Source organism: Pithys albifrons, chromosome 1, assembly GCF_047495875.1.
Source record: "Pithys albifrons albifrons isolate INPA30051 chromosome 1, PitAlb_v1, whole genome shotgun sequence".
NCBI classification, from domain to species: Eukaryota; Metazoa; Chordata; class Aves; order Passeriformes; family Thamnophilidae; genus Pithys; species Pithys albifrons.
Window position 1 is genome coordinate 84,250,343 of NC_092458.1, and position 15,653 is coordinate 84,265,995.

At 46.3% G+C, this 15,653-nt stretch overlaps 1 protein-coding gene across 1 annotated transcript; it reads left to right on the forward strand.

The window, feature by feature from the left end:
• The first annotated feature begins 333 nt into the window (after positions 1 to 333).
• CLNS1A (chloride nucleotide-sensitive channel 1A) lies at positions 334 to 14,697 on the forward strand. Its single transcript, XM_071557031.1, has 7 exons — positions 334 to 500; positions 3,642 to 3,778; positions 6,459 to 6,569; positions 7,312 to 7,422; positions 8,736 to 8,909; positions 11,286 to 11,370; positions 13,905 to 14,697. Exons 1-6 carry the CDS (start codon positions 346 to 348, stop codon positions 11,351 to 11,353), a joined length of 756 nt encoding a protein of 251 aa, XP_071413132.1. The 5' UTR covers positions 334 to 345; the 3' UTR covers positions 11,354 to 11,370; positions 13,905 to 14,697.
• The last annotated feature ends 956 nt before the right edge of the window (positions 14,698 to 15,653 follow it).

Genomic DNA, 15,653 nt, shown 5'->3' on the forward strand with positions numbered 1-15,653 from the left:
CGCTTTCCAGCTTTCCTGTAGCCCCTTTAGGTCATGGAAGTGGCTCGAAGGTGTCCTTGGAGCCTTCTTTCCTCCGGGATGCACAAGCCCAGCTCTCAGACTGTCTCCATAGCAGAGGCGCTCCCGCCCTCAGTGATCCATCCCCTCAGCGCTCTCCTTGGCTTCCCTTCTCCAGGAAAGGGGAATTTCCCTCCCGCATAGGCAGGGGCACATGGGACAGCCCGCACGGCCCGGGGTGCGCACACTGCGCCCGGCCCTAAGGAACAGCGCTGTGTTCCCGGGGCGGCTCCCGCGGCCCTGCCTCGGAACTGCATCACGGCGCGGGCTGTTCCTGTTCCGGCCGCCATGGTGGAGCAGGGACGCGGCGGCGGCGCCATCGCCATGAGCTTCCTCAAGCGTTTCCCGCCGCCCGCCGATGGCGTTCGGCACCGGCAGCCCGACACGGAAGCGCTGCTGGCGGGGCGCAGCCTGGGCGCCGGCACCCTCTACATCGCCGAGAGGTGCGGGGGCACACACGGCCCTGGGCTGGCCGAGGGGCCCGCTGAGGGAGCGCCGAGGGTGCTCTGAGGGGCGCTCTGAGGGAGCCCTGAGGGAGCCCTGAGGGAGCGGTAGAGAGGCCAGAGGAAGCCCTGAGGGAATTCTGAGGGAGCCCTGAGGGGCTTGGGGGGCCGCGGTGAGGGAGTCCTGAGGGAGCCCTGAGGGGGCTGAGGGAGCTGTGAGGGAGCCCTGAGGGAGCGCAGATGGAGTCCGGGGGGAATCCTGAGGGAGCCCTGAGGAGCTTGGGGCAGCGGTGAGGGAAGCCTTAGGGAATCCTGAGGGGCCTGAGGGAATCCTGAGGGAGCCCTCAGGTGCTTGGGGGGCCACGCTGAGGGAGCCCTGAGGGAGTCCTGAGGGGCCACGCCTGAGGGAACGCTGAGAGGTCTGGGGGAGCCGTGAGGGGCCTCACTGAGGGAGTCCTGAGGGAGCCCTGATGAGGGGCCTGAGAGAGTGGTGAGGGAGCCCTGAGGGACCAGAGGGAGGGCTGAGGGAGCAGTGAGGGAGGCCAGAGGGGCCACGCTTAGGGAGCTCTAAGGGAGCCCTGAGGGGCTTGGAGGGCCGCGCCTGAGGGAGCCTTGAGGGGCCTCGGTGAGGGAATCCTGAGGGAGCCCTGAGGGGCCGCGCTAAGGGAGTCCTGAGGCAGCCCTGATGAGGGGCCTGAGAGAGCAGTGAGGGAGCCTTGAGGGGCCACACTGAGGAAGCCCTGAGGGGCCGGCGGGTGCTGCCTCCCCTGAGGGGCTCTCACCCCCGAGGGGCTCCCACCCCTGAGGGGACACGGGGGATCGGATAAGGAGGGCCGTGAGGGGCAGGGGGTGTGGGTGTCCCTCTGTTCCTGCTTGAAATGGTGTTCCAGACAAGGTAAGAGAGAGCCCCACAGGCTGGTGCACTCAGGGCTGGGCTGGACGCGGCTTGGAGCAACCCGGCCTGGTGGAAGGTGTCCCTGCCCATGGCAGGGGGTTGGACTGGATGGTCTTGAAGGTTCCTTCCAACCCAAACCATTCTGTAATTAGAAACACGGCACCTCTCCTCCTCTGACAGAGAAGTGGATGGGGCTGTGGGGCTTGGCTATTATTAACTCCTTGGGTTCTGTGAAGTTTTTTATGTTGCATTAATTACATGGAGACTGTATGTTCTTACTAGGGAGAAATCAGTCTGGTTATTCTGGAAGGTCTTATCTGAGCTCTTTATAGTTTCTTTTAAATCCTCTGCATTGTATAGCTCAAAAAGGCAGCTAGACAATTAAAGCAACATAATTTTCTTTAACCATGGAAAATAGTCATAATATATTCTGCAGTAGAAGAGTGTTGTTAGAACAAAAACATAATTTAAAATGTGCACTGAGGAGTGAATTGGCTTTTAAAATCTTTAGACTAGGAGATATTTATAAAATGGGCAATATTGTTGGTGGGGCTTTGCCCCACCTGAGCTTGTTAGTGGTGTTGTGTTGGAGAGGAATCTCTCTGGAACTTCATTTACTGTTTTGTTTAGTTTGATTGCAGATACCGAGGCTTTTGTTAGCTCAGCATCACCTCTCAAGACCTGTAATGTTGAATTTTCATGTAACTTGCTTTGAATGGATTCTTGTGTGAGGCACAATGCAAGGCTGCCACCTTCCTCCCCGTGTGTTTCGAGCACATCACAGAGGTTTTACCAGAGTCACTCGCTGGTAATGGATAGAAAGCACCAGTGTTTGCAGGAATGCCGTGGGAGAACTGGGCACCCAGGAGGACAGTTTGGCTCTGGGTCCATGTACTGAGTGTCTTAACAGCAGCTGTAAACAGTCGAGGCTAGGAGAGAAATTTCTTGCTCCCACTGCACTAGCTCTTGCTCTCAGCCACATCTTCCGAGGCAAGGAGTCTTCTGTGACCCTTCCATTGGTTCTCTCCCTCCACAAAAGTTTGTGAATGCTGAGTTTTGCATGTGGTGCAGGTCTCACTTTCTGCTCCTCAGTATTTCTGTTCAGTGTGTGACGTCATTGAGCACAGACACCCAAAACAAGCCTGAGTTTGATTTATTATCAGCTAGAAAGATGTCAGTCATTCTAATAGGAAAAGAGGCAGCAGCCCAGTGGTGACTGGAGCACAAGTCCTGTGGGGAGAGGCTGAGGGAGCTGGGGGTGTTTAGCCTGGAGAAGAGGAGGCTCAGAGGTGACCTTATCGCTGTCTAGAACTACCTGAAGGGAAGTTCTGGCCAGGTGGGGGTTGGTCTCTTCTCCCAGGCACTCAGCAATAGGACAAGGGCGCACAGGCTCAAGCTCTGCCAGGGGAAATTTAAGTTGGATATCAGAAACAAATTCTTTCCAGAGAGAGTAATCAGGCATTGGAATGGGCTGCCCAGAGAGGTGGTGGATTCCCCATCCCTGGAGGTTTTTAAACTGAGATTGGCCGTGGCACTGAGTGCCATGATCTGGTAAAGGGACTGGAGTTGGACCAAGGGTTGGACTTGAAGATCTTGGAGATCTTTTCCAACCCAATCGATTCTGTGATTCTGTGACAACCTGTGCTGTCTTGTGCTGTGGTTAGTTAGGGATGAGAGTGAAAATGTGGGGAAGCAGAGGTTATACAGGTAAGTTCTGAGTGGAGAAATACCCATAACCTGGTTTTGTTACCTCTGCTGATCACAGAACTGGCTGTTTTTCTGCATACAGGCTATACCCACATCAGATCTGTAATCCTGTAGAAATTATGACGCTGACTTTCCTTTCAGTGTTCTCCTTGTCCTAAGAAATGTTTAATAGTCTGAGTTATAAACCACACTCTGGAACCTCTGTAGTTATCTTTGGAATGCTAAGCATCTGCAGGGCGGAGAAAATGAAGAGGTGGGAGGGAAATTCAGCATTCAGTGCAACGTGATGAAGCTGCAACATGTTTGGGGTGCTCAGCCTCATGTTCTTTGAGAAAAGGTTTCTTTTCCCTCAGCCATTAGTTAAAGCCATTGCCAAGTCCTGTTTGAGCAGACCCAGGACTGTGTGTGCCCGGAGAGTTCCTTGTCCAGAACTACCCACTCTTTTCGGGTTGTCTTGCTTTTCTACAGGCTCGAGTCAGGCACTGTGGATATCTCTGTCAGTTTGTAACTTGTCTCTTTTTTCCCCCCTTCCTTGTTAGTCGTCTCTCTTGGCTGGAAAACTCTGGAGTTGGCTTCTCCTTGGATTATCCCACCATAAGCTTACACGCCGTTTCCAGGGACCTGAGCGCCTTCCCGAGGGAGCACTTGTATGTCATGGTGAACTCCAAATTCGAAGGTAGGCCCCGAGTGTTGCTGAGTGCTGCCACACAGTCCTGAGTGATGGGAGTTCTTCACAAAGAGTAGATGTCAGTTTTAAAAATTATACTCTTCATTTCAGTAATAGCTTGTGTTTTCATTTCATTGTCACAAAGGATAGTTATCTTTGAAGTGCAGCTTTGCACTCATTCAGAGTCACTTGTGTACAGTTCTCCTCTCAGCATGTGACCATGTGCAGCTCTCTGCTCTCTTACACAATTTTCCACCATTTAGTTCCCCCGCAGTCTCCCTGTGATTCCAGCTTGGGTACAATTTTTTCTGTATTGCATTTATGTTAATGTTGCTGCCCTCTCCAGGCTTTATGAATTCCTGCTGTTTCACAGCAGCCTGGAAGCTTTGATTCATTTTCTCCCACAGCTTACTTAAAAACAAAAAAAGCCACAGTAGGTCAGGTTACCAGGCTTTTTTACTTTTCTTGCTTTGATATAGAAAAAACAAGCTTTCTGCTTCATTGTTTGTATGAAGATTTTCTGGTTTTTTTTAATGTATTATTTTTTTCTTCTGTAGACCTGTGAATATTTTAAGTGTGTCATAAACTACCATTTCAATTGAGCAGTAAGGGGTGTTTGGTCAGGTCTCCTTTCCCCTTCATGTCTACTGGTCATAACAGTTAAAGATGAAAATCTGGCATTTATTTTTTTTAATATATCCAGAAAGTAATGACAAGACTCTGAGTCCTCTGAAGCTATTATTGCTCTTCATTATTTTCTTCTCTCAAGTTACTAATATTCTCTGACAGTCTATCACTACAAATAATAAGAGGATGTGTATATTCCTCTTGGTTCTTCTTCCTCATTTTCTGTTAACTGGTGATTTTGAAGTAAACTGAGCCTTGTCTGAAGAAAGATACCATTTCTAGCTTTTAATTCATTCTGATAATGGTGTTTGAAAATGTGGATATCCTGTGATAATTCTTCCAGAAATGCTTAATAGACTGATTTTTGTGGGGTATTTTTCTGTAATGTTTATATATATATATGAACTCTGCCTACAGTAAATCTTCTACAGCAAGCAGATATTAGTTTTCAAGTCTAGCCCTGGCCTGCAGTTTAACTGCTGAATAGTGTTCAACCCAAACCTTTCCACTTGGCTGCAGGAGTCTTCATTCTCAGTCGGGCAGAGTACATTTTGTTCTTCCTCTGAAAGTTTTTGTTTTGCTCCCCATGAGTGTGTTTTGCTCCCCTTGTCCTCACCCCCTTTATAGAAAAAGGCCCTCAGAGGTTGGCTGCATTGCAAACAAAGAGCTGGACTCAGCAGTAACAGGCTGTGCCTGCGGGTGTCACTTGGAAAAGGATTGGGCAGCTTCCTTGCACACTGCATTTTTGGGGGCAGCTGGCTGGCAGCTTCTTGGCCTCTTCATATTCTTGTGGTGCCAGTTTTGTATGTGATAAAAGCCACTCTCAGAGGAACAGCCTCTTCTTCTGTAGAAAATAGTTATGCACTTCTGAGGCTGTTGGTGCCTGTCCCCAGCCTCAGCGGGATGAACCGCAGCCATCCTCTCTGGGGCTTTTATATTCACAGAAAGTAACACACCGTGTTGTTACTTATTTATCCATGCACAGAAGTCAGGCAGCACTGACTTGCCCACAGTTGTCAATGGCTCTGGGTGCACTTTCTACCTCTGACATAGAATCAGTTGGGTTGGAAAAGCCCCCCAAGATCATCAAGTCCAACCCTTGGTCCAACTCCAGTCTCTTTACCAGATCATGGCACTCAGTGCCACATCCAATCTTAGTTTAAAAACCTCCAGGGATGGGGAATCCACCACCTCTCCGGGCAGCCCATTCCAATGCCTGATTACTCTCTCTGGAAAGAATTTTTTTCTGATCTCCAACTTAAATTTCCCCTGGCAGAGCTTGAGCCTGTGCCCCCTTGTCCTATTGCTGAGTGCCTGGGAGGAGAGACCAACCCCCACCTGTATAGAACATCCCTTTCCCAGCTTGCTGGCTGGGTAGGAGTGTTGGAAATGGAGTAGAGATCCTCAGTAAATGTCAGAGTCCCATGTGAGGGGCCACAGTGGAAGTTGGCTGATTACATGTCAGGAATGTTAAGGATCCGTAAAATTCATGTGATCTAAAAAAATACATGTATAGTGTTGTGCAAGTAAAGGGTAACAATTGTGATCTGGGGGCAGGGGGTGGATGATCACAGTTGTTTTTTATAAAGATCAGGCAGTTTTCATTATACCCTGAGATTAGCTCAGTTGGTTAAAACTTGGTTGTAATAATGCCAAGGTCATGGGTTCAATCCCCTATGTGGCCATTGACTTAAGAGTTGGACTCAATGATCCTTGTGGGTCCCTTCCAACTCAGAATAGTCTGTGAATAAGTCTGTGAATAAGTACATGAATACATGGTGTGATATTGCAGAAATTTTAAGTCATAAAATTATAAATAGAGAAGTTTTTGTGTGTGTTGCAAGTGTTGTCGAAGAGCTCTGAGAGGACCTGATATGTCCATGGGAGTCCTGGAGTCTTAGGGGACTTTTGTGAGACCAGAGTGGATTTTTTGTGTGCCTCCGTCAGGTTGTGTCCAGGTTTCTGATCTGATTACATGTGTGTTTCTGGAAGAATAAACAAATACGGCTTTTTTTTTTGTCTAAATAAACATGTTTCTCTTAAATATCGCAATTTCCCACAGATGAGACAAAAGAGGCTCCCATGGCTGAAGGGGAGGAGGAGGAGGATGACAGCGATGACGATGTTGAACCAATTGCAGAATTCAGATTTGTACCTAATGACAAATCAGCCTGTAAGTGAGGAGGGAATTGTGTCTTTGTTTAAAGTCCTGGCTGTATGTGGGAGACAGTGGGGTACAGAGATGTAAATACCAGTGTCCTTCTCTTAATGCCTTGGTTCCTGTGTGCTGAAAAGATCAAAGCAAGTTGTTTTATCTGACTTGAAGCTGGAATATTTCAAGCAGCTGCTTCTCAGAGAAAACTGCAATGCTTTAAAATAGAGACTGTTGAGTATAAATATACAACACAAACAATCTCACTTATATACATTTGGAGAGAACACGTATAGGAATCTCTTTTTAATTACTTATTCAGTGATATTTGAGTCAGTGACCATTTCATTAGAACATGCCAGTGCCCAGACACTAACCCTGGAAAGCAGTCATACATATCCTGTCCAGTGTGGAGCTTACAGCTGGATTCAGGTTTTAAGAGTTGGATGGATGAGATGCTGCAAGGATTCCTGTAGTTGATAACTGCAGATGAAATTGTCCAGACGTAAACCTTTATCATCAATGAAACAATGGAGGAGTGCTGTTAAGAGGATAAAGCACCAGGCTGGATCCAGGAAACCCAGTTTGTTTCCTGCGTGGCTGCTGGCTTGTGGGATGGTGTTTTCAAATAGGAATTCAGTGGTGGTTCTGCTAAAAGAATATTCTTAATCTCTTTGATCACTTAGTCCAGGGTTTCTTGCCTGTTGTTTTGGGGTATTGGTGGAGAAAAAAGGGAGGTTTGTGTTGGCTTGTGTTCCTGCAGTGGAAGCCATGTTTTCAGCCATGTGTGAATGCCAAGCTCTGCACCCAGACCCAGAGGATGAGGACTCAGACAATGATTACGAAGGGGAGGAGTACGATGTTGAGGCCCGTGGTTGGTAACAGTTGCTTCTTTTGAAATACCTGCCAGCACTTGGATACCTGGTATCTGTCAGAATTGTTTATTACTCCTCTTGCCAAAACATTCTTTTTGTCACAGACACGGTATAGAAACACAAAAATCTGCAGAAAATATGTAGTTTTGCTATCACAAATCACAGGAATTGAGTAAAAGCATTGTCCTGGTTCTCAAAAGCCCACAAACTGCAGCCTTTGCTGTGCCCAGTGGCTGTGCTGGCCCGGGGTCAGTGCCCTTGCTGTGGTGTGGTCAGTTCACTGCACATTCTGTACCTCATGGAAGCAGCTCCTTAATCTCAGTTAATCTGAGCACAATTTGCTGTCTTGGGTTGAGCTGGCAAAATGCCAACTGCCCAACACAGAGTTAGTCTCCCTTCCCTTCCCAGCTGAGAAAAGGGAGAAAGGGAAAGAAAAACTTCAAAACACGTTAAACTCAAAACTACATGTATATTTATACAGAAAAGAGAAAATTAAAAGCAAACTACAATATAACACACCCTTACACAAGTTAGATATAACAATTTTCTACCTCACACCGAAAACAGATTCCATCACTAGATCTATAAGCACCCCAAAAGACACCCAGCAAGAAACAGAAAGTATAACAATAAAATGTTTCTACTTCCCTGAAACTAAAACAAAGTGCAAGTAGCGGCAGCAGCAACAGGGCCCAGACAGCAGCTGCATGTCCTGCCTCTACTTCAGCCATGATGGAACTGAATGAACACTTCCCACTCCTGTATTCCTATCTCAGGTTTGCATCATCTGGTATGAAATATTTCTTTGGTTGCTTAAGTCAGGTGATACCTGTCTGTCCTAGGCAGTTAAATGCCTCCCTAACATCTGATCCCGTCCGATCTTGGAAGCTAAGCAGGGTCAGCCCCAGATTAGTACTTGGATGGCAGACCTCCTGGGAAATGCCGGGTGCTGTAGGTTCTAGTCCTGAGGACTTCCCTGTCACTGTCCAAGCTCGCTCGGCCGTGGCAGATGAACCTCAGGACTGAAACGGTGGGGCCAGTTCTGTGCACGCTGTGCCTCACCTAAAAATCCACTGCGCAGGCTGGAAGGGCACACCCACGTGGGGAGAGCCCTGCCCAAATCTTCGTTCGCAAAGCTGAGCCACACACACACACCTCTCTGTCCTAATCTATGTAGATTCTCTGAGCCTGCTAATTTGAGGCCTGGCTAAAACTACCACATTTGCCTAGCTGTTATCCTGTTTCTCCACCCTGCATGTTGCAGGCTCCTAAACTCAGGTCTGATAAACACAGTTTATTTTTGTTTTTGCAGAGCTAGAACAAGGTGACATCCCAAGCTTTTACACATATGAAGAAGGATTGTCACATTTAACTGCAGAAGGTCAGGCCACGTTGGAGAGATTAGAAGGCATGTTAGCCCAGTCTGTCAGCACTCAGTACAACATGGCTGGAGTGAGAACAGAGGACTCCATAAGGGAGTTTGAAGGTAAGAAATGCTTTTGTTTTACTAAAGAATATATGTCTTCATCAATGACATAGCCAGTGGGGCTGAATGCACTCTCAGCAAGTTGCAGGTGACATGAAGCTGAGGAGTGCAATTGATACTCCTGAAAGATGGGATGACATCCAGAGGGACCTGGACAAACTTGAGGAGTGGGCCCATGGGAGGTTCAACAAGGCCAAGTGTGAAGTGCTGCACATGGATTGGTGCAAGTCCTGGCATCAGTACAGGCCAGGGAATGAAGGGATTGAGAGCAGCCCTGCCACAAAGGATTTGGGGGTGCTGGTGGATCAGAAGTTGGACATGACCCAGCAATGTGCGCTCACAGCTCAGAAAACCAACCATATCCTGGGCTGCATCAAAAGTATCATGGCCAGCAGGTCAAGGGAGGGGATTCTGCCCCTCTGCTCTGCTCCAGTGAGGCCCCATTGTGCTCTGGGGTTCTCAGCACAAGAGGGACATGAGCCTACTGGAGTGAGTCCAGAGGAGATCATGATCATCGGGGGCCTGGAGCACCCTTGCTGTGAGAACAGGCTGAGAGAGCTGGGGTTGTTCAGGCTGGAGAAGAGAAGGCTCTGAGGACACCTTATTGAGGCCTCTCAGTGCCTGAAGATCAGGACAGACTTTTTGTAAGGCTGATTGCTGTAGGACAAAAGGGAATCACTTCAAACCAAAAAAGAGGAGATTCAAATGATAAAAGGAGAGATTTTTTTGCCATGAGGGGGATGAGACTCTGGCACAAATTGCCCAGAGAGAAGCTGTGGATGCCCCATCCCTGGAAGTGTTCAAGGCCAGGCTGGATGGGGCTTTGAGCAACCTGGTCTAGTGGAAGGTGTCCCTGCCCATGGCTGCAAAGTCCCTTCCAACCCAAACCGTTCTATGATTCTGGGATATGAAAGCAGTGGTTCTCCAGTCTGGCTATTCCATAAACACCAGGACACAGCAAGTGTGATGCTGAGTGATACCTTCCTGCACATGGTGAGGTATCGCCCACATGCCTGCGGGGTGTTGCCAGCTGTGTATTGAGAGCTGCTCTGTTAAAGAGTGAGCACTGCTGTGTTAAGAATTCTTGATTCTTCCTGGAAAGGGGGTAGTGTGAAGTTGATTTAGGATTTAAAAAAAATCAAACTTGTCAGTCTACACTGGGGTTAGGAAGCAGTTTCTACTCTAAATGAGTTGTAGTTTTTGTTTGTTTTTTTTATACCCTAAGTTGTAAGTTAATAATTCCATTTACACAATTCAGGGTGAATTCAGAAACATTGAAACACATTGAAATGGATTTTAAAAAAAGATCTGTTTTTCTGAAGGATTCTGTCTTTTAATTCTACTGATTGTTCGAATACGTATATACGGAGTAAAATTCCTTTTTGTCAGGTGAAAAAACCCAGATCTTTCAGACTTTGCCTTTTCTGTATCCTGTTTTCAATGGATCAATATATTACCTGGGAGACGAGCAGGGAAGTAGTTTAGTAGCATTGCTTTCTTATATATATATAAATCACAGTGCTTCTAATACACCAGGGTTTTTTTAAAAATGGAAAACGATGCAGCAGTTGTAGATTTCTAGCTATCAGCTTGTGTGGAACAGTCAGCAAAATGATAACTAACTTGTTCTAATCCACAGGGAAGCTTCTTTAATTTTATTTGCTTTGTCAGTTGTTTACTGGTTCTCTTTGTTCTGCAACTTCAAATAAATTTATGTAATGCAAAGACAACCTTAAGTGATACACTCCTGTTTTAGCAGTGCCCTTTGTTTGAAAATGTAGTCAGGCTTCTGAACCCCAAAATTTTGAAAATGAATATAAATTTAACAGCAAATATGTCACGTCTCTCAGTCATCTTCATCAGTTTTGTTTACTTTCCTAATCTTATTTGCTGTGGTACTGCTGCTTGGTTTGCTGCAATTATAAGTATCCCCAGGGCTGCTCAGTTTCAGAATTATATTATTTTTTGACATCATAGCACAGAGCAATTGTTCTTTTTTTTCACCTTGATGATTGTTGAGACCATTTTCAGAACACAATCCAACCTCTTTTTGCTGGAGAATAATTCAAGTTATTCAAAGGGATTGTTACACCATTTGTTACATTGAAACTTCATTTAAAACATGAAATAGTTTAAATCCAGTGTTTAATAAGACAGGGCGAGATGCAGTTGGAGGAAGTGGTGACATCTTTAAGTGACCAACTAAACAGAGCTGGAACAAACCCAGAAACTTGTGAGCACGAGTGTTTCCTTAAGCCGCTTTGAGGAATTCAGCAGAGTTTTCTGTCCTCCCACCTCTTGTCAGCAGAGGGCGGCTGCTCCCTTTCCGTGAAATCACCATCTGCTTGGTTATTGAGCATGCGCTGTTTCTTCCAGATGGAATGGAGGTGGACGTAGCACCAGTAGTGGCTGGGCAGTTTGAAGATGCAGAAGTTGATCACTGAGGAGGACTCACACTGCTGTAAGTTCCTCTGACTACCAACACCAGTGCTTTTCAGTCCTGTGTAATTTGTGTAATGTATGGGATCCCACATCTCCTACAGGAAGTGTCTCATGGTATCAGGATGATGGGGATTTAGAGGAAGGAAAATGTAGCTGTAGTTAGCACAAGTGTGGAAAGATGTTCAGATGATCTGTCCAAAAATGCCTATCGGCATAAACCATCACCCTGCAGAGGCAGCCTGTGTGGATGTGCCTGTCTGGAAGACAGGTCAGGCCTTTAGTTGATTTAAGAATTCTCAATTCTCAAAAGTTCTTAGATGCTGATATGTTGGACCCATCCTTGGGAAGTTGCTGTCCTTTGTATCTGTTGTTTTGCCCTTAGCGTGCAGGATTTATCAGGCCATTTGGGGGGCAGGACACTTCACAGCACTGCAAGTCCATCTCTTCCTTTGCTATAAGCAGAGCAGGAACAGTTCCTGGGAAAGTTACCAAGCAATCTGGATGGGATTGCTGTCAGGAGTGCACAGCTTAGAGACAACACCCTGCTCAGGTGGTTGTGCCAGTGTGCCCTCTTGCCTACTGTCACCTGTGCTGGTTTTCTCCTGTTATGAGCATTACAAATGTGCCAGTGTTTCCTTGCTGCTGGGTGAGAGAGGAAGAGCAGCTTTTTCTGGGACTGTCTGTAGAGATGCACAGGCACAGTGGGAGTTGTGATCTCTAGTGCACCGTCTGCACGTGCTGCTCAAGGGGTGCTGTGAAGTCCCAGTTTTTGTGCCTGTCTTGGAAGTGAGACTGACAGCTCTTACCTTAAAGTGAGTGCCAGACTATCTCACTTGAAATGCTGGAGCAAACAGTTGTAGAGGAGACAGCCAAAAGCTTGGCAGAGGAAGGACGAAAGTGCCACAAATAGAAAGATGACACACTGAAAAAAATCAGTGGAAAACAGTCGATTGGGACTTACAGTATCACTAAAAAAGAGGCTGCAGTCCCCAAGGAAGGTGACAGGTGATGCGCAGCTGATTTCCTCCTCTGTTGCTTGATTTTCTTTGCTGCTGCAGTTCTGAAAGTCTCTGAGTAGCCCTTGTTCTATTACTGACCTCAACCACTGCCACTGGTCCTGAATTGGTCTTTATTGTGCAAGAGCTCAAGCTTTGCTGCAGTCACACTTCTGCCCTGGGAAGTACTTGCAGAACAGAGAGGGGTGTTTCCAAAAAAGTCCAGATACTGGTTGTCCTGACACTGGATGGTTATCCAGTGTAAGGACACCCTTTAAAATGAACGAAAAGCCTTCAGTTGTAGAGCAAGTGCCTGTTAATGAGTGAATGGAAAGTTTTTCTCTGATGACTCCATCTCCAAGATTACTTTGGTCTGTGGTTTATTAGAAATCATGCTGTTGAAAAATTCAGATTTGAGTGCTCTAATTATTATCCTGGCTTAAACTTGAGCTTGGTTAAGGAGAGTTGGTGACTGGAGATCCCCAAGGAGCCTGAAGGTGCTGGTGGAAGTGGTGTACACTGATGTAGCAAATGCAAAACACACCAAGTAATGAGTAGTTTTGGTCAGTAGAATTCTTCCTGCTGCTTACTCAGTGCCTTCCATGGTGTGGCACATGGCTGTGGGAGATTAGTGCTGTGAGAGGTGACTGGAGAGAGATGCTTTCTGTCTTTCACTTGTGCTGATCAGAGCTGACCATCTGATCCCTGTCAGAGCAGATGAGTGACCCGCATGTGCAGTGTCAGGTGTTGCAGTGACGTCACTCCAGGTGGTGGTTCAGGAGCCGTGGGTGTGATGGCCCTTTTTAGGTAACCGTGAGCCTGAATGCGCTGAGGTAACATAAGGAAGTTCAGAAATCTGGGATCTAAGGCAGCAATAAGCACTGAAGGTGCAGAGTGACGAGAACAGCTCTTGGAGCTCTGTGCTAGACCCTGCTAACAAGTTTGAGCTTGAGGGTGGCTTGGCTCTACACTGTGAAAATAAAAGTAAGGACGGAGAGGGAACCTGCTCTGATCTTATGGTACTCTGTGGAACAACTCAGCCCTTTTAACCTCTTGAGCTGAAAGTGATCTGTGTGAACATCTTGTTGGTGATCCTTTAGAGCAGTGCAATGCTCTGCCTCTAAAGCGATGCCCTTGTGGGATGCTCATGTTGTGTTTCACTGCTCGTTACCCAAATGAGATGTGACAGTCTCCTGCTGAAGCTCCTGGAATACTGGCTGATGGTCCATGTGGGACATTCCCACTGTTCCTGCAAGTGTTTTGTCTGCTGCATCACGAGGCTGCAGGAATTGTTCCAAGGCAACTGGTGTGTGTGTGTGGCGGTGCAGCAGGGTCTGCCAGGGCATCCCAGTCCCTGCTGGAGGCACATGCTGTCCTTAGCTGACCTCAGTTCAGAGCTGCTGGCAAAGGGAAAGATGCTCAGCCCTTCTGAAAATCAGCAGCTTTGCAGTAAAGTGCTGCCCTCTGACTGCAAACAACGGAGAGCTACTACTCTGTAAAGGTTAATATCCTTTTATTTTAATGCCAATTATTTAAACTTGGGTGTCTTGTCTTTCAGATTCCTCTTGTGGCACTTCCAGAATAAGCTGTAAAACCGAAGGCATTGCAGTGACTATCGGGAGTTAACCTTTCTTTTAATGACCTAAGCTTAGACATCTAGGTCAATAAATGCTTTTAGAGATGTTTAAAACAGGGTTTGACACTTGTGACCACTATGGGGTTATTTAAAAAAACAAAACAAACAAAAACAATAAAACCTCTTGCATCTAACACTTGAATGGGGCTAATCAAAGGTAATTTCATGGTATCACAGAATGATTTGGGTTGGAACTGACCTTAAAGATCATCTGGTTCCAACCTGCCTGCCATGGGCAGGGATGCCATTCAGTAGATCAGGTTGCTCAGGGCCCATCCAAACCTGGCTGTGAACACTTCAGGGATGGGGCAGCCATAAGCTCTCTGAGCAACCTCTCTGGCCTTTTAAAGGAGCCTTTGTAGGAATTCTGGGACTTCAGAAATAAAACTGTTAGAACAAAATTTTAGATTCTCCTGGAATTTTTTGTATTTTTTTACCTATTCATTGAATCCGTGGAGTAGAATGGAAATAGAAATGTTATGGCTAAAAGAAAATAGGGTTGGCCAAGGATTAAAAGCAAAACTAAATTAAAAGCCCCTCAAAGTAACTGGCTTTATCATTTCAGTGCTATCCCTTTCATTTCTCTGAGAGCAGAGTTTGGGTGTAGAGGAGATGGAATTAAGTCTGTAAAGCCCGGAGAATGAGAACTGTTTTGTGTCTTTGTATTAAATGTTAACATTGTTAAATAAACTAAGATTTTTATATCTCACAACCAGCTCTGCATTGCAGTTCTCAGTCCTTTACATCAGCAAACAGCTTGAGTCCTTGACTTTCAGCACTATTCTGTAACAAAAAACCTCCTGTGAAGCAATTTTCATCATTTACCTAGATGTGAGGATTAAAGGGCAGAATATTTGCAGAGTGTGTCTGTGATGGAATTAGTCTGACATATCTGAAACTTAGTTAAATTACGAAGATCCTGGTTGGAGCTGTTCCTGTTTCAGTCTCTATGGGGTGGTGTTTTTGTCATTAGGCATTGTTAGCAAATTCATGGTGTTCCACACCTCCTCCCAGTATTGAAATGAAAGTCTGATAACAAACTTCTTCCATTTTATTTTAATTTGAAGTTGACTTGTGGTTCTTTTTTGGGGGGTATTGTTATGTTTGTTGATACATGAACAGCTTTATTTACTGGCCCTGTGCTCTTGGAATCATATTGAGGGGTCCTGCCCTGCTTAGCATATTAGGATGTGCTTTGGTTTCAAGGTACATGATAATTATAACCACCCTTTGTTGAATATTCATTAGGAATGCCAGTCAAATTAGGGATGTCTTAATAGTGTTGTCAATCATAGCTGAATAAATGGGGTATTCAGCATGTTAACACAAAAGGACAGTCTTCAAGAATGTCTTTACTGGCCTCTTTATATACATATGTATATGTCATAGAATGATAGAATCGATTGGGTTGGAAAAGACCTCCGAGATCATCAAGTCCAACCCTTGGTCCAACTCCAGTCCCTTTACCAGATCATGGCACTCAGTGCCATGGCCAATGTCAGTTTAAAAACCTCCAGGGATGGGGAATCCACCACCTCTCTGGGCAGCCCATTCCAATGCCTGATTACTCTCTCTGGAAAGAATTTTTTCCTGATCTCCAACTTCAATTTCCCCTGGCAGAGCTTGAGCCCGTGCCCCCTTGTCCTATTGCTGAGTGCCTGGGAGAAGAGA